This window comes from Equus przewalskii, chromosome 2 (assembly GCF_037783145.1).
Source record: "Equus przewalskii isolate Varuska chromosome 2, EquPr2, whole genome shotgun sequence".
Lineage (NCBI taxonomy): Eukaryota > Metazoa > Chordata > Mammalia > Perissodactyla > Equidae > Equus > Equus przewalskii.
In genome coordinates, this window is record NC_091832.1 from 17603250 (window position 1) to 17623106 (window position 19857).

The 19857-nt window shown below is 42.6% G+C and overlaps 1 protein-coding gene across 4 annotated transcripts in view; it reads right to left on the minus strand.

The window, feature by feature from the left end:
• SMAP2 (small ArfGAP2) overlaps window positions 1-19857 on the minus strand; it is a 79862-nt gene that overhangs the window by 59252 nt on the left and 753 nt on the right. Inside the window, exons 2-4 of one of the 4 annotated variants that reach the window (XM_070610168.1) lie at window positions 19118-19287; window positions 551-609; window positions 87-217 (exon numbers count right to left, since the gene is read on the minus strand). In XM_070610168.1, coding sequence (XP_070466269.1) covers window positions 87-217; window positions 551-564 — 145 coding nt within the window. In that variant the 5' untranslated portion in view covers window positions 565-609; window positions 19118-19287. Of the gene's footprint in view, window positions 1-86; window positions 218-550; window positions 610-19117; window positions 19462-19857 lie in introns of all 4 variants that reach the window. The other 3 variants (XM_070610167.1, XM_070610169.1, XM_070610170.1) reach the window with 3 other exon arrangements.

Below are 19857 nucleotides of genomic sequence, written 5' to 3' on the forward strand. Positions count from 1 at the left end.
AAAGGCGACTCCTCCTTGACTAACCTGGGGTGTGATAGCTGTGGCTCCAAGTGTTACCTTCTGAGCTGGAAATCAGCTGAACTCACCACAGAAATGAGTAAGGCAACAGGCTGGCTGCTCGGCGCTCTCCCTCTGCGACTGCCATTCCCGGCTCAGAATCACTGCCACCAGCATGACGGCTGCCTCGGACACCTCTGCCAAAATCCTCCAGCAAATCCTGCAGTGAGAGTTCACAGAGCAGAACGCGTGAGCTGGAAGGAATCGTGTCCATTATTTCTCAAAGCAAACACTCATGAAGAGCCTGTTTCATAGTGGACCCTTGCTGGGTACTGAGGACACAGCAATGAGGCAGACACAGTTCCTGCCCCCGTGCAGTAGAGGAGACCGAAAAGTCCCTGGGTCATTCCAATGCCATATGATACACCCTGACTTGGGGAAAGCGCTGGAGCTTGTGGGAGGGGGACACATAACCCAGGGAAGCCTTCCGGAAGAGGATGACGCCTGAGCTAGACCCAAAGAACAATTAAAAGTGAACTCAGTGAACAATGACCTTGATGGCATCATGGAAACTGAGCTGAAATCAGTTCAATATGGCGGCGGCGCAGGTGCCTGAGGCAGGACAGAGGGGAAGGGTGAGAGAGGGTCCAACAGGTGAGAACCGCTGGGTCACTAAAGCTGCTTTACGACAGCCGTGGCAGCACTTTGGTCTGTATCCTGAAGCCCACGGGGAGCCATTTAAGAGGGACTTTTTAGGTGTAATTGATATACAATATTATAGTAGTTTCAGATGTACAACCTAATGATTTTATATTTGTATACATCACAAAATGATCATCACAGTAAGTCTAGTTAACATCCCTCACCTTACATAGTTACAAAAAATTTTTTCCTTGGGGCTGGCCCCGTGGCCGAGTGGTTAAGTTCGCGCGCTCCGCTGCAGGCGGCCCAGTGTTTCGTTGGTTCGAATCCTGGGTGTGGACATGGCACTGGTCATCAGACCACGCTGAGGCAGTGTCCCACATGCCACAACTAGAAGAACCCACAACGAAGAATATACAACTATGTACCGGGGGGCTTTGGGGAGAAAAGGAAATAATAAAATCTTTAAAAAAAAAAAAAAAATTTTTTTCTTGTGATGAGGACTTTTAAAATGTACTGTCTTAGCAACTTTCAAATACACAAACAGTAGTATTAGCTATAGTCACCATGTTGTACATTACATCCCCGTGACTTATTTATTTTATAATTGGAACTTTGTGCCTTTTGATGCCCCATCATCCATTTTGCCCACCCTGACCCCCACCTCTGGCAATGACCAATCTGTTCTCTGTATCTATGAGCTTGGTTTTTTTTTTTCAGATTTCACGTGTAAGTGAGATCATATGGTATTTCTCTTTCTCTCTCTGACTTATTTCACCTAGCATAATGCCCTCAAGGCAAAACTCATTTAAGAGTTTTAAGCAGGGGACTAACGAGACTGAGTTTGTTTGGAGAGACCACACTGGCTAAAATTTGGAGGGGTGTGGTGGGCAGAATAATAGCCCCCCAAGGACGTCCACAGCCTAATCTCTAGATCCTGGGAATATGTTACACGACATGGCAAAAGGGATTCTGCAGGCATGATTAGATTAAGGCTCCTGGGATGAGGAGATTATCCTAGATTTTCCGGACAGGCTCAATGCAATCACAAGCATCCTTAAAAATGGAGGAGTGGGGGCAGAAGAGAGGTAGAGGAGATTGTGCTATGGAAAAATGGTCAGAAAGATGCCTCACTGCTCGCTTTGAAAATGGAAGAAGGAGCCATAAGCCAAGGAATGTGGAAAGGTAGAAAGGCAAAGGAAACAGACTCTCCTCTAGATTCTTTGGGAAGGAATGCAGCCCTGTTCACATGGCGATTTTAGCCCAGTGTCAGACTTCTGACCTACAGAACTCGAAGATAACGAATTTGTATTGTTTTAAGCCACTAAATTTGCAGTCATGCATTACAGCAACACTAGAAAAACGAATACAGATCTTGGTACTGCCGTAGCAAATACCCACAGGTGGAAGTGGCTTCTGAATTGGACAGTGAGAAGAGGCAGGAAAAATTCTGAAGAGCGTGATGGAAAGCCCAGACTATCTTGAACAAACTGTTAGTAGCAATATGGATGTTAACGACCCTGCTGGTGAGGACTCAGAAAGAAGTGAGGAGCATGGTAGAGAAAACGTAAACCAACTTAGAGAGTACCGAAGTCATCATGAACTGACTTAGTAGAAATACAGATGTTTAAGGCGCTGCCTGCGAGGGCTCAGAAGGGGGTGAGGAACACGTTATTGAAAACTGGAGGAAAGAGATCCTTGTTACATGTGGCAAAAAGCTTAGAAATTGTGTGCCCTGAGGTTATGTGGACAGCAGAACTTACGAACAATGACCATGGTCATTTAGCTGAGGAGATTTCCAAGCAAAGTGTTGAAGGGTGTGGCCTGGTTGCTTCTTGCTGCTTACGGTAAAATGAGAGGGGGAAATAAATAAATTGAGAGCAGAACTGTCAAACAAAAAGGAGCTAGGACTTGATGGTTTGGGGAGTGCTCAGCCTCCCTAGACACAAATGGCTTAAAATGAAGAGAGTCACTCAGGAAAGCGTGCCTCAGAGAAAGAGCTGAAGGTGGCGCTGGACAACCTTTTGCTAACATCTCTGAAAAATCAAAAGGTTGGAGTAGTCAGTCACATAAAAGGCTTTCAGGAGAAATTGACTGTGTGACTCATAGATCCCCTCAGCTACCTCGACCAAAAGTCAAAAATAGAAATGGAACTCTCTAGGGAAGATGTGTGTAGGAGCCTCTTGCCTAATGGAGCGAGTCCCTGGGACATACATGAGAGAACCACAAGGTTCTTGAGAATTTTACACCAGGAAGAACAGTGGAACTTGGACTGAAAGGGACAGAGAGAGTAAGAAACAAAAGAAGGATGTAGGATCCCCCCAAATTCTTCAGGCAGGAAACAGGTTGGTAAAACTACCCAGCTGAAAACAGGTGGTATCTTTCATGAAAAAGGAAAAATGACTCAGAAGACAGAGCTGTGGGCTCGTAGGGCCAACCCTTGAGCCGCAGAGAATTATTATTCTAGGCCCTTGAAACCTAACGGAGTTTGTCCAATTTAATTTTGAAATTACTTGGGACTGGTGAGTCCTGTCTTTCTTCCATTTTTCCTCTTTTTGCACGAGAATGTCTAAGACTGTTAGCCTACGCTGGTCCCTCTATTCTATTTTGGGAGCAGAGAACTTGTTTTCTAGTTTCACAGGTCCACAGATGGAGAGGAACTTCACCCCAGGATAGATTATACCGAGTCTCATCCAATATTTAGATGAGATTTTGGACTTTGAGTTGATGCTTTAATGGGCTGGGACTTTTGGAACGAGGTGAATGTGTTTGCATGTAGGAAGATATCCAGACACGGCTATTTGGGGGGCAGAGAGAAGACTGTGGGAGGCAGAATAACAGCCCTCCAAAGACGGCCCCGTCCTAATCCCAGAACCTATGCATCTGTTACATTACACGGAAAGAGGGCTTTTGTGGATATAATTGAGTTAAGGATCTTGAGATGGAGAGATCATCCTGGTTTATCCGAGTGGGTCCAATGCAATCACAAGAGTCCTTAGAGTGGAAGAGGAAACAGAAGAGAGAAACAGAGGCAGATCTGACCGTGGAGGAACCGTCAGAGAAATGTAACTTTTCTGGCTTTGGAGATGGAGGAAGGGGGTCATGAACAAAGGAACGCTGGAAGCCTCTGGAAGGTGGGAAAGGCTAGGAAACGGACTCTCCCCTGGAGCCTCCAGGAGGGAACACCAGAAGCTAACAAGGGGCAAAACCGGGGCAAAGAGCCAAATTCAGAGGCGGTTGTAACAATCCGAACAAAAGAGGATGGTGTCCAGAGTTGCCACAGGGATGGAGAGAGGAGGATGGATTAGATAAGCATACACGAGGCATAGTGACTGGAACACGGTGATAATACTTCTGGGGGAGGAAGGAGGGAGGAGGCAAGGCTGAGACACATATTTTTGGCTTAATCAATAGGGCAGAGGGTGGACCCACTGGTTGTGTAGGCCACACAGGAAGAAGAGCAGGTTTGGGGACAAGCATATCACTTCATTTTGGACATATCAAGTTGGTGGTGCCCGTGGAACATCCAACAGGCAGTTGGATCAGCGGGTCTGAGACTCTGGGGAAAAGATATGGGTGATTGTCAAAGTCATTGGAGTGGGTTAGATGGCCCAGGAAGAATAGGGGCAGTAAGAAGAGAAGGACAGGACAGGACCCTTTGTTAAGTAAGGGTGTGCAGAGAAAAGAAACCCACAAAGCAGCCTGAGAAGGAACAGATAGAGAGGTAGGAGGAGAATATAGCTCATGGAAGCCAGACTGTAGCTTATCAATGTTGCACCAGAACTGGGAAAGAATCAGATGGAACAAATAGGGGGTCAGACGGAACCAGGATCAGAATTGGGCAGTTCAGAGGAGCTCTGCCCTAGCTTAAGAAGCATAGTGGTTGCATTCCTGCCCAGGCATCTGAGGGCAGCCAGAGTCCAGGTGAGCAAGGCTGCTTAGGCTGGGGCTCAGCCTAGAACGGGCATCTGGCTCCAGGGGGTCCCGGCTCCCCCCACTATGCTGTGGTTGAGAGACTCCCCAACCCCCGCCTTGCTCCTTGGGACTGACCCTCTCCCCGGCAAGGAGGAGGAATCATGTCACCTACTCTGTGTTCTGTTTGCCCTGTTCCCTGCCTTTGCTCACAAAGCTCCTTCTACCTAAAACAAATATCCAAAGCTTACTGGGCACCGTGTTAAGTACTTCGTGGACATCAAGAGGCATGCTCACAGAGGTGAAGTGACTTTCCCGAGGTCACACAATCGGTATGTGGTAGAATCAGGATCCAAGTCCAGCTGAATACAAATTCTAAACTCGGATTCCCCAGAAGCCATGATCTCTCTCGTTGAGTTCCCCCAGTGCTTTATCTTCTCTCCCCATCTCATCCCGCTTAGGGCTCCCTGAGAAAAGGGCTTTCGTTCAACCTGTCAGCATGTTGTGCTGCGGCAGAGTACCACTAGGTGGCGACAGAGCACCAGATAGCCCGATTTACTGCAGACCGGGAGATGGGCCGTGAAGGAGGAACCGGTGGGCCTGGCGTTTCTTCTGCCCTCCTTGCCCACCCGTCCTTCCTATCAGAGTCGAGGAGAAGGCATCAGGAGATTGGAAGGCTAGAGATTAGAGGTCTGAGGATTATAAACAGGAGGCGCCCAGGCCTCAAGCCGAATGGAAAACTCTAAGAATTCTTCTCTAAGAAGGCCTAGGACCAGCAAAACAAAAGCCTGTGGCCGGGGCCGGGTTTCGGCCCTACTCCCCGCTCTGTCATCCGTCCTCGCGCAGAGCCCAAACTGCATATCCTTAGGCGGTGATCTTAGTGAAAAAAGAAGGAAATGTGCATTACTGGTACCTACTATGACCCAGAAACCGTGGCGATACAGTGAGCATCCTTGGGAAAATCATTTCATTCCTGTATCTCAGTCTTCTTGTGTATAAAATGGGGATAATCACCGGACCTACCTCACTGAGTGTTTGTGAGGACTTGACGAAATGCACATAACACACAAGTAAATCTCTGTCATATAGCAAGTGTTCGATGTCTTATTACAACAATATAATAATCATAACAATATAAACATATAAATGTGTTATTATTAATAAATGGTAGTTCCTAGTTACCCTTCTTATGATTATGTCATTTAATTATTTCCTCACACTTCTTCCTACTATGAGGCCTCACACATGGTAGGTCCTCAGGAAATATTAGCAGAATGAAAAATTTAAAAATGTATTTCTGTCATGTTCTCTGGGTTAACCCAGCTTGTAGAGTCTGGAAAGACTTTCTGGAGGCGGAGTCTTTAAGGACCAGCTGAGGACAACCACACCCTCTATAGCAGACGGAACAGTGCCTGGATAAAGAGAAAGTGTTCAGGAAATATTTTAGAAAGAAAGAAGAGAAGAAGGAAGGAAGGAAATGAGGGAGGAAGAGAGAAAGGAAGGAAAGGAAGAAGAGAGGAATGAAAGAAGCTCCAGGAGGTTTTTTAGTTGAGCTGAGGACCTCTGAGGCAGGGGCTGGCTGCAAATAGGATCTCTAGCAAAACGCTTAGTAGAGAGTAGATATCAATAAACCCTAGGTCTCCATAATCCTCCAATTTCCCCTAATATAGCCCTCAGCATACTTCTTTCTTATCTGAACCCCCACGCCCCAGTGTGAGCTCTGTGAAGGCAGGAACTGTGTCTATCTTGCTCAAAGTCATACATACCTAGTACAAAGCAGGTGTTCACTAAACAGTTGTTAAATTCCTAAATTAGGCTGAGTTCCAGTCCTGGTAATGGCAGAGTAAATTGTCAAAGTATTTTACCAAAAAGCCAAATTAAGGCACAGGAAAGAGACCAAAAGCAGGCATAAACTGCAGGAAGATTCAGCATTTAAAATAAGGGAACCATGGGGCCGGCCCAGTGGCACAGCAGTTAAGTTTGCACATTCAGCTTCAGTGGCCCAGGGTTCACCAGTTCAGATCCCAGGTGCAGACCTAGCATGGCTTAGCAAGCCACGCTGTGGCAGGCGTCCTGCATATAAAATAGTGGAAGATGGGCATAGATGTTAGCTCAGGGCCAATCTTCCTCAGCAAAAAGAGAATCAGTGGCAGATGTCAGCTCAGGGCTAAAATTCCTCAAAAAATAAAAATAAGGGAACCACACTGGATAGGATTCACACTCATATCAGTTTTCCTCCAAGAGTACTCCTCAGTCTTCACAGCACAGGGAAGCAAAAGTCCAAGCAGAAGTCCAGAATCCTATTGGTCTGATGAATCAGAGGACAGAGTCAGGACTGCTATAGTGGCTGAAAATTGAGGCAAAGGCCCCAGAAACAAAAGAGCCATAAGGAAGGATCGCCAAAAATCTGCACATAAACTCCCCTCAAATCCTTGGCTAACCTCTGAATTGCACATGCACAAACAGGACTCCAAGTGACTCATGGGAAACCAAGAGCTGGAAGGACAAAAGAACTGAACAAAGATTTTAGCTGCTGCTCACTGCAAGGAAGACAGCTTAGAGTTTAAATTCTGCCAAGTTAGAAGTGCTTGGGAGACACCTAGGACATTCCACTAAAATCCTAAAAGAGTCACACATTACGAGAAAACCCTATACCCGAAAACTAAGACATAGGCCCTGGAACTAAGACTAGGAGCAAAACCAAAAGTAGACTTATCCTAACAAAGAGTAAGCGCCCACAAGTTCAAGACCATCCACCAGTAATCTAACTGCTGGCTGGAAAAAACATTTGACACCCTTCAGAGGAATATAACAGAATTCAGAGTCTCTATAAGACATCATTCATGTTCAGTGTACAGTAAAAATTAATATTTTAAAATTAATGTGGAAAACAAACAAACAAGGAAACTCTTATCCATAGTCAAATCGAAAAATAAGTCCATAGGAACAGAGCCAAAGACAACACAGATATGGGAATTAGCAGTCAAGGATTTTAAAATAACTATGAACAATATGTTTCAGAGTCTACAGGAAAGCCCACAGCTAACATCACACTCAAGAGTGAAAAGCTGAAAGCTTTTTCTGTAAGATCAAGAAGACAAGGATGCCCACTCTCACCATTTTTGCTCAACATAGTACTGGAAGTCCTAGCCAGAATGATTAGGCAAGAAAAAGAAGCAAAATGCATCCAAATCAGAAAAGAAGAAGTAACACGGGGGGCCAGCCCTGTGGTGTAGCGATTAAGTTTGCACGCTCTGCTTCAGCAGCCTGGAGTTCACCAGTTCAGATCCCAGGCACAGAACTAGCACCGTTCATCAAGCCATGCTGTGGCAGGTATCCCACATATAAAGTAGAGGAAGATGGGCTCAGGTGTTAGCTCAGGACCAATCTTCCTCAACAAAAAAAAAGGAGGAGAAGAAGAAGTAATACTGTCGCTATTTGCAGATGACATGATAGCATCTATAGAAAACCCTAAAGACTCCGCCAAAAACTGTTAGAACTAATAAACGAGTTCAGTAAAGTTGCAGAACACAAAATCAATATACAAAAATATGTTGCATTTCTATACACTGATAATGAACTATCAGAAAGGGAAATTAAGAAAACAATCTTATTTACAATTGTATCAAAAAGAATAAAATACCTAGGAATAAATTTAACCGAGGAGCAGAAAGACTTGTACACTGAAAACTATAAGACATTGATGAAAGAAATTGAAGAAGACACAAATAAATGGAAGTATATTCCATGCTGACGGAGTGAAAGAATCAGTATTGTTAAAACGGCCACACTAACCAAAGCAATCTACAGATTCAATGCAATCACTATCAAAATTCCAATGACATTTTTCACAGAAATAGAACAATCCTAAAATAAGGAACCACAAAAGTCCCTGAATAGCCAAAGCAATTTTGAGAAAGACAAACAAAACTGAAGACATCATGCTCCCTGATTTCAAACTATATTACAAAGTAATAGTCATCAAAATAGTATGGTATTGGTATAAAAACAGACGCATAGATCAATGGAACAGAATAGAGAGCCCAAAAATAAACCCATGCATATATGGTCAATTAATTTATAACAAAGGAGCTAAGAATATACAAGGGGAAAAAGATAGTCTTTTCCATAAATTGTGCTGGGATGCACATGCAAAGAATGAAACTGGACAACTATCTTGCATCATACACAAAAACTAACTCAGAATGAATCAAAGACTTGAACATAAGACCCGAAATTATAAAACCCCTAGGAGAAAACATAGGTCGTAATCTCCTTGACATTGGTCTTGGCAATGGCTTTTTGGATTTGACACCAAAAGCAAAGGCAACAAAAGCAAAAATAAACAAATGGAACTACACCAAATTAAAAAACTTCTACACAGCAAAGAAAACAATCAACAAAATGAAAAGGCAACCTACCAAAGGAGAGAAAATATTTGCAAATCATATATCTGATAAGAGGTTAATATCCAAAATATATAAAGAAGCATGCAACTCGATAGCAAAAAACCACAAACAATCCAATTAATGGGCAGAGGATCTGAATAAACATTTTTCCAAAGAAGATATACAGATGGCCAACAGGTACATGAAAAGGTGCTCAACATCACTAATCATCAGGGAAATGCAAATCAAAACCACAACGAGATATCACCTCACACCTGTTAGAATGGCTATTACCAAAAAGACAAGAAATAACAGGTGTTGGAGAGGATGTGGAGAAAAGGGAACCCTTGTGCACTGTTGGTGGGAATGTAAATTGGTGCAGCCACTATGGAAAACGGTACAGAGGTTCCTCAAAAAATTAAAAACTACCATATGATCCAGCCATTCCACTTCTGGGTATTCATTCAAATGAAATGAAAACACTAATTCAAAAAGGTATGTGCACCTTCATGTTCATTGCAGCATTATTTACAATAGCTAAGACATGGAAGCAACCTAAGTGTCTATCAATGGATGAACAGATAACATGTGATATAGGTAGGTAGATAGATAGATAGACAGATACACACACACAATGGAATATTATTCAGCTGTAAAAAAGAATGGAATCTTGCTGTTTGTGACAACATGGGTGGACCTTGAGGACATTATGCTAAGTAAAATATGTTAGACAGAGAAAGACAAATACTATATGATCTCACTTATATGTGGAATCTAAAAACAAACAGTAAAATGAACTCATAGATACAGAGAACAGGTTGGTGGTAGCCAGAGGTGGGGGGTGGGGTGGGCAAATGAGTGAAGGTGGTCAAAAGGTACAATATATATATTTGTACCTTTTGATATATATATTGATATATATATTTGATATATATATTGATATATGTATATCAAATCCTGGTTGTGATGTTATAGTATAATTTTGCCAGATGTTAGCATTGGGAGAAATTGGGAAAAGAATACACAGACTCTGTTTATATTATTTCTAACAACTACATGTGAATCTACAATTATCCCAAAATTAAAAGTTTAATAAAAATAAAGAGGCTCAATGAGCTATGGGACGATAACAAGTGATCTAGCACATGTAATTGGAGTCTAAGAAAGAGAAGAGAGCGAGGGATGGCTAGAAAACATTTTTTAAAAAATTTATATATGTATTTGTAAATTGACATTCATAATAGTTCACATCATTGTGAAATTTCAGTTGTACATTATTTCTTGTCTGTCACCACGTAAGTGCTCCCCTTCACCCCCTTTGCCCACCCTCCACCCCCTTTCCCCTGGTAACCACTGAGCTATTTAGAAAACATTTTTGAAAAAACAATGGCCAAATATTTTCCAAATTTGATGAAACTATAAAATCATAGATCTCAAAAGTCCAGGAAACCACCACAGGATGAACACAAAGAAAACTGCACCAACGCACATCATATGTATGATACAGACATCACATAGCATAATCAAACTGCTAAAGGCCAATGATAGACAAAAGCTTAAAAGCAGCCAAAGGAAAAAGACGCATAACATACAGAACAAAGGTAAGAATGACTGCATGATTGCCATCTGAAACTGTGCATTCCAGAAGACAACAGTGCTGAGAGAACTGCTAGGGGTGGAGGGAATCTATACCCAGCAAAACTATCCTTCGAAACTTAAAGTGAAATGAAGACTTTTCAGACAACCAAAACCTGAGAAAATTCAACAGACTTGTTCCGTGAGAAATATAAGACAGTTCAAGGGTCAGCCAGGTGGTGTAGTGGTTAAGTTCATGTGCTCTGCTTTGGCGGCCCAGGGTTCTCAGGTTTGGATCCTGAGCATGGACCTACACAGTGCTCATCAAGCCACACTGTGGTGGCATCCCACAGACAAAAGAGAGGCAGATTGGCACAGATGTTAGCTCAGGGCCAATCTTCCTCAAGCAAAAAGAGGAAGATTGGGGGCCAGCCCCGTTGCCGAGTGGTTAAGTTCAAGCACTCCACTTCAGTGGCCCAGGGTTTTGCCAGTTTGAATCCTGGGCGTGGACATGGCACCGCTCATCAAGCCATGCTGAGGTGGTGTCCCACATGGCACAACTAGAAGGGCCCACAACTAAAAATACACAACTATGTACCGGGGGGCTTTGGGAGAAAAAGTAAAAAGTAAAATATTAAAAAAAAAAAAAAAGAGGAAGATTGGCAACAGATGTTAGCTCAGAGCCAATCTTTCCCATACACACACACACAAAAGTTCATCAGGCAATAAATTTAAATCTACACAAGGAGCCGGCCTGGTGGCGCAGCCGTTAAGTGCACATGTTCTGCTTTGTGGCCCAGGGTTCGCCGGTGTGGATCCCGGGTGCAGACACAGCACCACTTGGCAAGCCATGCTGTGGCAGGCATCCCACATATAAAGTAGAGGAAGATGGGCATGGATGTTAGCTCAGGGCCAGTCTTCCTCAGCAAAAAAAGGGGGATTGGCAGCAGTTAGCTCAGGGCTAATCTTCCTCAAAAAAAAAAAACTACACAAAAATAGAATGCTTCTTTGAAAGACACAAATTACCAAAACTTACTCAAGAAGAAATAGAAAATATGGATCCTTATATCTATGTTTAAAATTGAATTTATAAGCAAACTTAACTGCTGCGTCACTGGGCCGGCCCCTGAATTTATAACTTAAAATATTCCCACAAGGAAAACCTCAAGCCTAGATGGACTTACTGGTAAATTCTATCAAAGATTTAAGGAATAAATAATGCCAATCCTACACAAACTCTCAGAAAATAAAGGAGGAGTAAACACTTCCCAACTCATTTTAAGAGGCCATTCTTACCCTGATACTATGGCATACAAAAACGCTAACAAAAAAAGAAAACTACAGACCAATATCATAAACATAAACATAGACACAAAAATCTGCAACAAAAAATTAGGAAGATATCCAGAATATATAAAAAGATTTCAAGTGATACATAAAAAAAATTAAACCACAACCAAGAGAGGTTTATTCCAGAGATGTAAGGCTGATTCACTACTTAAAAAAATCAATCAATGTAATCCACCATGTTAACAGGCTAACAAAGAAATCCATGTGATCATATTGGCTGATTCAAAAACAAATTTGACAAAATTTAATATCTGTTCATGATTTAAAAGAAAAAACTTGGGCCAGCCTCAGTGGCCTAGTGGTTAAGTTCAGTGTGCTCCACTTTAGCAGCCTGGGTTTGGTTCCCAGGTGCAGACCCACACCGCTCTGTTAGCAGCCATGCTGTGCTGGCAGCCCACATACTGAAAAATAGAGGACGACTGGCACAGATGTTAGCTCAGGGCAAATCTTCTGCAAGAAAAAAAACTCTTAGCAAACTAGGAATAAAAGGGACTTTCCTCAACTTGATTAAGGATACTTATTTTTAAAAAACCCAAACCTACGCCTAATATCATATTTATACAGGTGAAAAACTTAATGTTTCCTCCCTAAAATTTGGACCAAGGCAAAGATGTCCACTCTCACCACTTTTATTCAACATAGAGCTGGGAGTTCTAGTCAGTGCAATAAGGCAAGAAAAGAAAAGAAAAGGTATACATATTAGATAGGAAGAACTAAAAGTGTGTCTACTTACAAATAACATGAAAAGCTAAAGGAATCTACCAAAAAGCTCCTAGAAGTAATAAGTGAGTACATCAAATTAAAAAAACACAAGATCAAATACAAAAATCAATTTTATTATTGTATATTAGCAATGAACATGTGGAAACTAAAATTTAAAATACCGATACTATTACTCAAAAAATGATATATTTAGGAATAAAACTAGCAAAATATGTATAGGACTTGTATGCCGAAAACTACAAAATGAAAACTACAAAAAAAAGAAATCAAAGAAGATCTAAATAAATGGAGAGATGTACCATGTCCATGGATTGGAAGACCCAACATAATAAAGATGTCAGTTCCCTCAAAATTGATCTATAGGTTGAATGCAATTCCTATCAAAAATTACAAGATTTTTTTTATATATAGACAAGTTTATTCTAAAATTTATATGGAAAGGCAAAGAAACTAGAACATCTAAAACAATTTGGAAAAGAAGAATAAAGTTAGAGAGATCACTCTTCTTGATATTAAGATTTAATTACTATATCTTAATTCCTATAGTAACTAAGACAATGTGGTATTTGCAGAAGAATGAACACACTTAGAGCAACAGAATAAAATGAGAATCCAGAAATGGGCTGACACAGGTACAGCCAACTCGTTTTTCCCAAAAAGGTAGAAAAGCCATTCAGTGAAGGAAGGATAATTAGATATCCATAGGAAAAAAAAAAAGAAGAACCTCGACCTAAACCTCACACTTTATACAAAACTTAGCTCAAAATGCAAAGCATAAAACTATAAAACTCTTAAGAGAAAATAGAAACTCTTCTGGACCTAAGGCTCAGCAAATTCTTGGATACAACACTAAAAGCACAATACATAAGAGAAAAAAATCAACAAATTGTATTTCATCAAAATTAAAATCTTTTTCTCTGCCTAAGGGCCTATTTTAAGAGGATGAAAAGTCAAGCTACAGACTGGGAGAAAATATTGCAAAGTATACATCTGACACTGGACTCATATCTAGAATATGCAATAGACCCTCGAACTCAACAGCAAAGAACCAAACAAGCCAATTAGAAAAAGGTAAAAGACATGAACAGACATTTTAACAAAGGGGATACACAGATGGAAAATAAGCCCTTGTGAAGATGTTCATTATTAGCTATTAGGGAAATGCAAATCTAAAGCCACAAGACGAGATATTATCACACATCTGAAATAACAAAACAGCTGAAATAAAAATAGTGACAACCTCAAATGCTGGCAAGGCTGTGGAGAAACTGGATTTCTCATACATTATTGATGGTACATATATAAAGTGGTACATCCACTCTGGAAAACATTTTGGCAGTTAAAAAGAACTTAACATACACTTGCCGTACAACTGAATAATTGCACTTCTGGGTATTTATTTCAGAGAAATTAAAACTTACGTCCACACAAAAACATGTACATGAATGTTCGTAACAGTTTTATTCTTAACAGCTGAAAATTGGAAGCAGCTCAGATATTCTTCAGAGGATGAATGGTTAAACAAACTGTGGTACGTCCATACCATGGACTGGAATACTACTGAGCAGTAAAAAGGGAAGAAGCTATTGACACACTCAACAACTTAGACGGATCTCAAGGAAATTATGCTGAGTGGAAACAGCCAATCTCAAAAGGATACATACTAGATGATTCCATTTATATAACAGTCTCAAAATGGACAAAATCACAGAGATGGAAACAGACTGGTGGTTACCAAGGTTTAAGGGGGCAGGAAGAGAAAAGGGTGTCACTATAAATAGGTAGCATGAGGGATCTTTTTGGTGATGGACTAGTTCCGTATCTTGTTTGTGGTGATGGTTACAGGAATCTGTACCTGTGATAAAATTGCTTAGAACTATATGCACTTGCATCACACACACATATGAGTGCGGGTAAAACTGGTGAAATCTGAATAAGGCCTATGGATTGTACCGTTGATTTCCAGGTTTTGTTATCGCCCTATGATTACATAAGATGTTATCATTGAGATTAATTGGATAAAGGGTACACGGGACCTTTCTGTACTATTTTTTTTTAATAAGATTTTATTTTTTTCCTTTTTCTCCCCAAAGCCCCCCGGTACATAGTTGTATATTCTTAGTTGTGGGTCCTTCCAGTTGTGGCATGTGGGACGCTGCCTCAGCGTGGTTTGATGAGCAGTGCCATGTCCGCGCCAGGATTCGAACCAACGAAACACTGGGCCGCCTGCAGCGGAGCGCGCGAACTTAACCACTCGGCCACAGGGCCAGCCCCTCTGTACTATTTTTTAAATTTTCTGTGAATGTATGATTATTTTAAAAGTAAAAAAAAGTTCTAATCTTTTAAAAAACATATCTCACAATTTTGTGGATCAGAAATCCAGGCAAAGCTTAGCTGAGCTATCCTTCTGCTCCATGTGGCGTTTCCTCAGCCCCTCGGTGGTATTTAGCTGGTGATCAGGCCGGTCTGGAAGGTTCAAAAAGGCTTCAGTCAAGGGGCTCGTTGGTTCGAATCCTGGGCGCGGACATGGCTCTGCTCGTCAGACCACGCTGGGGCAGCGTCCCACATGCCACAACTAGAAGAACCCACAACGAAGAATACACAACTATGTACCGGGGGGGCGTTGGGGAGAAAAAGGAAAAAATAAAATCTTAAAAAAAAAAAAAAAAAAAAAAAGGCTTCAGTCATGCGCCTGGTGCCTTGGTGGACAGCTGGAAGCCTGGGCTCCTCTCTCTCCATGTGGTGTCCCTAGCAGAGCGGCCAGACTTCTTACATGGTGGCTCAGGGATCCGAGGGTTGTTTGATTTTAATATTTCAGAGATGAGGCACTTCTGGATGAGACCGAAGTCTCAGGTCTTCTCCCCTTGAGAAGATGAGTGAAGTGGAAGTGAGGAGACGGTCACTAGAAATTAGGTGGAAATGAGTTCTCAAGGAACTCAGAATCCAGGCTGTTGAATGGGTCATTTAAGAAGGCGGTGAAGTGTCCCAAATGATGGCAGCACTCCGAGAGGATGGGAAGATAGGACTCAGGTGCCGGAGTCATTAGCGAGCGAGGGAAAGTGGCCCAGGAAAGAGAGGAGGGGAGACAGAACCGGTGGGCACGTGGCTGAGGGAGTAGGGGTTTCTACATGCTCATGTCTGGAAAAATGCTTCAAGAAACAATGTGGACACTGGTCCCACCCCTGACCCCTGACGGACGTGGCGCCTCCATCTGAGACGGGGGCAGGAAAGCGGGCTGTAGGGGAGGATCATGTGGCGGTCCAGGCTTGGAGGCGGAGGATGTGTTCTGAGAAACTGCGAACAGGCAGAAAGTTTGCTGATCAGTGAACCACTGTTCCAGAGCACTGGAAAGGCTGGGAGGGGAGACTGGCTGAGAACTCAGATGCTGGGGGAGGAGCCGGGAAACTCAGAGCAGCGGGGAGGTTAAGTGTTTTTAAAAAACAACGGAGGAAACCAGGATGTGAGCCTGGTGGGTTTGGCCAGAGATAAGAGGATTTAGTCCATCGCTCCAAACTAAGCCCTGAGACCCTGCTTCCTGGCCAGGGAAGGTTCTGAGGGAAGTCTCAGCCCACGGATCCAATGTGTGTTGGGGTTGATTCAGCGATAGGTCATTTGCTCACTCAAAAATCTGTGGACATCTGCAGCTTGGGAGCACAGAGGATGAATTAGACTCAGTTTCTGCTCAAACATAAAATATCTCTACAACTAAAACTTAAAATTGTATTGAAAGAAAGAAAAGAAATCCTGAGTTAATTTGGATGAAAAGGAAATAGAAGGGACAAATTCTCTCCCTCCTATTCTTTCGCTCTAGTCCACAAGGATGCTTCCAGGCTCTGTGCATTCTTCCAGAAGATGAGACTGGCAGGGCTCCCTTCTGATCCAAGACATGGCTTCTTGGGCCCCCATTTTCAGGCTTGTTCTAACAGAGAAAATTACTATGGTAGGCGGAAAGACAAGAGTAGACATTTGGGTTTCTTTCTTCTTTTTTTTTTTTTTATCTTTGAGATGATCTTAAACTTTCTTCTTTAATAGTGTGGTGAATTACATTAACAGATTTTCTAATTTTAGACCATCCTTACTTTCTTGGTATAAAACCAACTTGGTCATGACGTATCTTTTAATAGGTTGCTACATTCAATCTCCTAATATTTTAAATAGGATTTTTCCATCTGTGTTCATAAGACAGATTGGCTTGTAATATTCCTCTCTCTTATTGCCCACCACTGGTTTGGATATCAAAGCTATATTAGCCCCATAAATGAGTTTGAGAGTGTTCTTTATTTTTTCTCTCTATAAAGCTTGTAGAAGTTTCAAATTAGAAAATCCTTGAACTGTTTGATAAAGCTTGCCTTATTGATTTGTAAGAGCTCTTTGTATGTTATCCATATTAATTCCTTGTCTGGTGATGTGTAGTGTGAATATTTCCTTTCTGTCTTTTAATTTTATCTCCATGTTTTTATTATACAGGCATTTGAAAACTGTTATGAAGTCAAATTTAAACATCTCTTCATGGTTTCGTGTATTGCTCAGGAAAGTTTTCCTTACCACAAAACTACAAAAAATTTCCCTTTAGGTTTTCATAGTTTGCTATTTTTATATTTAAGTCCTTAATTCATTTGTCCAGGAATATATTTTTTATATGGTGATGTAGAAATCTAACTTGAATTTTTTCTGAATATATATCCAACTGCCTCAATATTCATTGACTAAGCTACCCTTTCCTCACTGATCTTCAATTTAGCCTTTATCATAAACTAAATATATAGACCTTTATCACAGATTAAATATATGTAATAAATGTGTGTGTGTGTTTCTTGTCTCTCTCGCTCTCTCTCCTTTTATCTCTTCCTAGGCAGATAATTTTGAATTAAAGCAAGTTTGAATAAATTGCTTTATATTATGTTTTGATCTCTGATAGAGAAGGACCTTTCTCATTTATTTTTTTCAAATTTTCTTGGCTATTTTCATGCCATGTCTCTTCTAGAATCTCTGTAGAATCAGTTTGTCAAGTTTCATAAAGACTGTGCTCTGACTTTGATTGGAATTGCATGGAGTTTACAGATTAATTTGACATCTTTGCCACAGTGGAGTCTTACTATCCAGGAAGGTGGATCTGTGACTCTTCATTTATTCAGGGTCTCCCTGCTCTTTAAAAGGTATATGAAATTGGCTGGAACCTCTAGCCCATTTCTTGTGGGTCTAAAGCCTTCCCTTGTGGGTCAGCTCCAGCTTCCCCTGAATTGGTTCAGTTTATAAGCCCAAGTATAGTAGGCTGAGATCTCTTTTCCAGAGATGTCTGCACCAATGTATGTCCCATCCCCTATGCTCTTCTTGAAATGTGATATTGAAACTTGTCCACCAAAAGGTGGGGTCTCTGTTCCCTCCCGTTGAAGCTGGGCAGACCTTTGTCATTGCCTGGACCAAAAAAAGGGGTGACATTGATGCTGTGTGACTTCTGAGGCTAGGTCCTAAAAGGCAATTCTGCTTCAGTCTGGTGTTCTCCCTACCTCTGAGCTGCTACGTAAAAAGTTCAGTTACCTTGAAGTCGCCATGCTGGAGAGACCCCATGGAAAGCACGCAAAGACAGAAAGGAGAGAGCTGCCCAAGAAATTCCAGCTGGTCCAGCCCCCGCTATTGGAGGCTTCCTACTACAGACACCAGACACGCGAGTGAGGAAGCCTTCTAGATGACACTACCCCAGGCACCATCTGCCTGCAACCTCCTAACAGACTTCGAGCGAGAGCCAACCAGCAGAGCCATTCCTGCATTCGCGATCCAAGAAATTGTTTTAAGCCGCTAAGTTTTTAGGTGATTTGCTATGCTGCAACAGACAATTAAGCCACTAATGTGTGCTGTCCAAGCGTGACGCTCATCTCCTGTCTATAATTTCCACACAAAAAAAGAAAATTTATTCACACCAGCCCTTTGTGTCTTTGCCTCACAAAGAGAGGAAGAAATGAACAACATAAGACCAACAACTTTGGACGTCCCATTCCTTAGAAGTCGTGTACACCTATTATAGCACTCCCCCGGGCAATGCCCATCATCCCTCTCACCTCCTCCTCCTCTCATCTTGCTTCCTGCAAACTCCAAATTCCTCCTCACTCAGTCCAGCAGAGCAATTAAGTTCTCTGGAGCCCTTTCTCCTAAACTCAGCTCCAGGAGCCCCTTTCAAAGCCCAGGGCCCTTTGGTAACATGCCCAACACAGGTGGACTTTGTAGGTTCCAGAGCATACTCGTTGACTATTTTAGCTGATCTGCTCATGGCGGTCTTCCCCACATTGGGTGCAGGCCTGGGAAACAGAGGGTCCTCAGTAAATCATAATGAAAGCTAAAATGTATCAAGCACCTACTATGTGCTGGTGCTAGGTAACACACTTCACACACGTCATCTCATTCAATCTTCACAAAAGCCTTCTAAAATAGGGGTTATTATTATTCCCTTTGACGGATAAGAATACTGAGACTTCATATAGTTTTAGGTGCCTGTGGTCATACTTAGTGACAGAGTCAGGTTCCAAAGCACTTACCAATCTTGCTTAAGTGAAGGAAAGAAAAGGTAAGGGGCTCTGGAGAGGCGGTGCTGGACAAACAGGCTTCATAAACTCTGCTGCCTGAGGCGGTGGTTTCCATGAACACGGAGGAGATCTCTCGGAGCGAGTGAGGAGGCCCAGCCCAGAGACACTAGCGCCTAAGGGAGCTGCAGAGGAGAAAAGGCCACAGAAGAAGCAGGCTGCTGGACGCGGAAGCCCGGGCAGGGAAGACCTCGAGGCTAGAACAGCCAAGGGCAGGTCCAGGTGCCAACAGCCTTCTGTCTGAAGAACTGAAGAGGGGCTGGGCCTCACTGGTGACTCTCAGGAGACTGATCTCCCAGCTGGAGCAGAAACAAGGAGGTGAGAAGGAGGTGTGGAAGTTTAGAGGTGGGATGAGGACAACTCTGCTGAAGAATTAGCAGTGACGCTAGAGGAAAGAGGCGGACGCGGGTATTCAAGGGATGGAGCATCCAGGAATGGCTTTGGCAGGCTTTAACATGGAAGAGGCCTGCTTGCTTGTACGTGGAGAAGGACGAGGAGGGTGGGGGCTGGGCAGAGCCTGCTACAAGGTCCGCAGACCCTAAGGCCGGCTCGGCCTGGGCCCTGGAGGAGAGAGGACTGGTCCACGCCGGGACTCGCAAGCAGAAGTGGTTTAGGACGTGGGGCAAGTGATGAGGCGAGGGCTGCGGGTCAGATGGAAGGCGCTGGGTCCTGGAGGTCAGGCTGGAGGGGCCCTC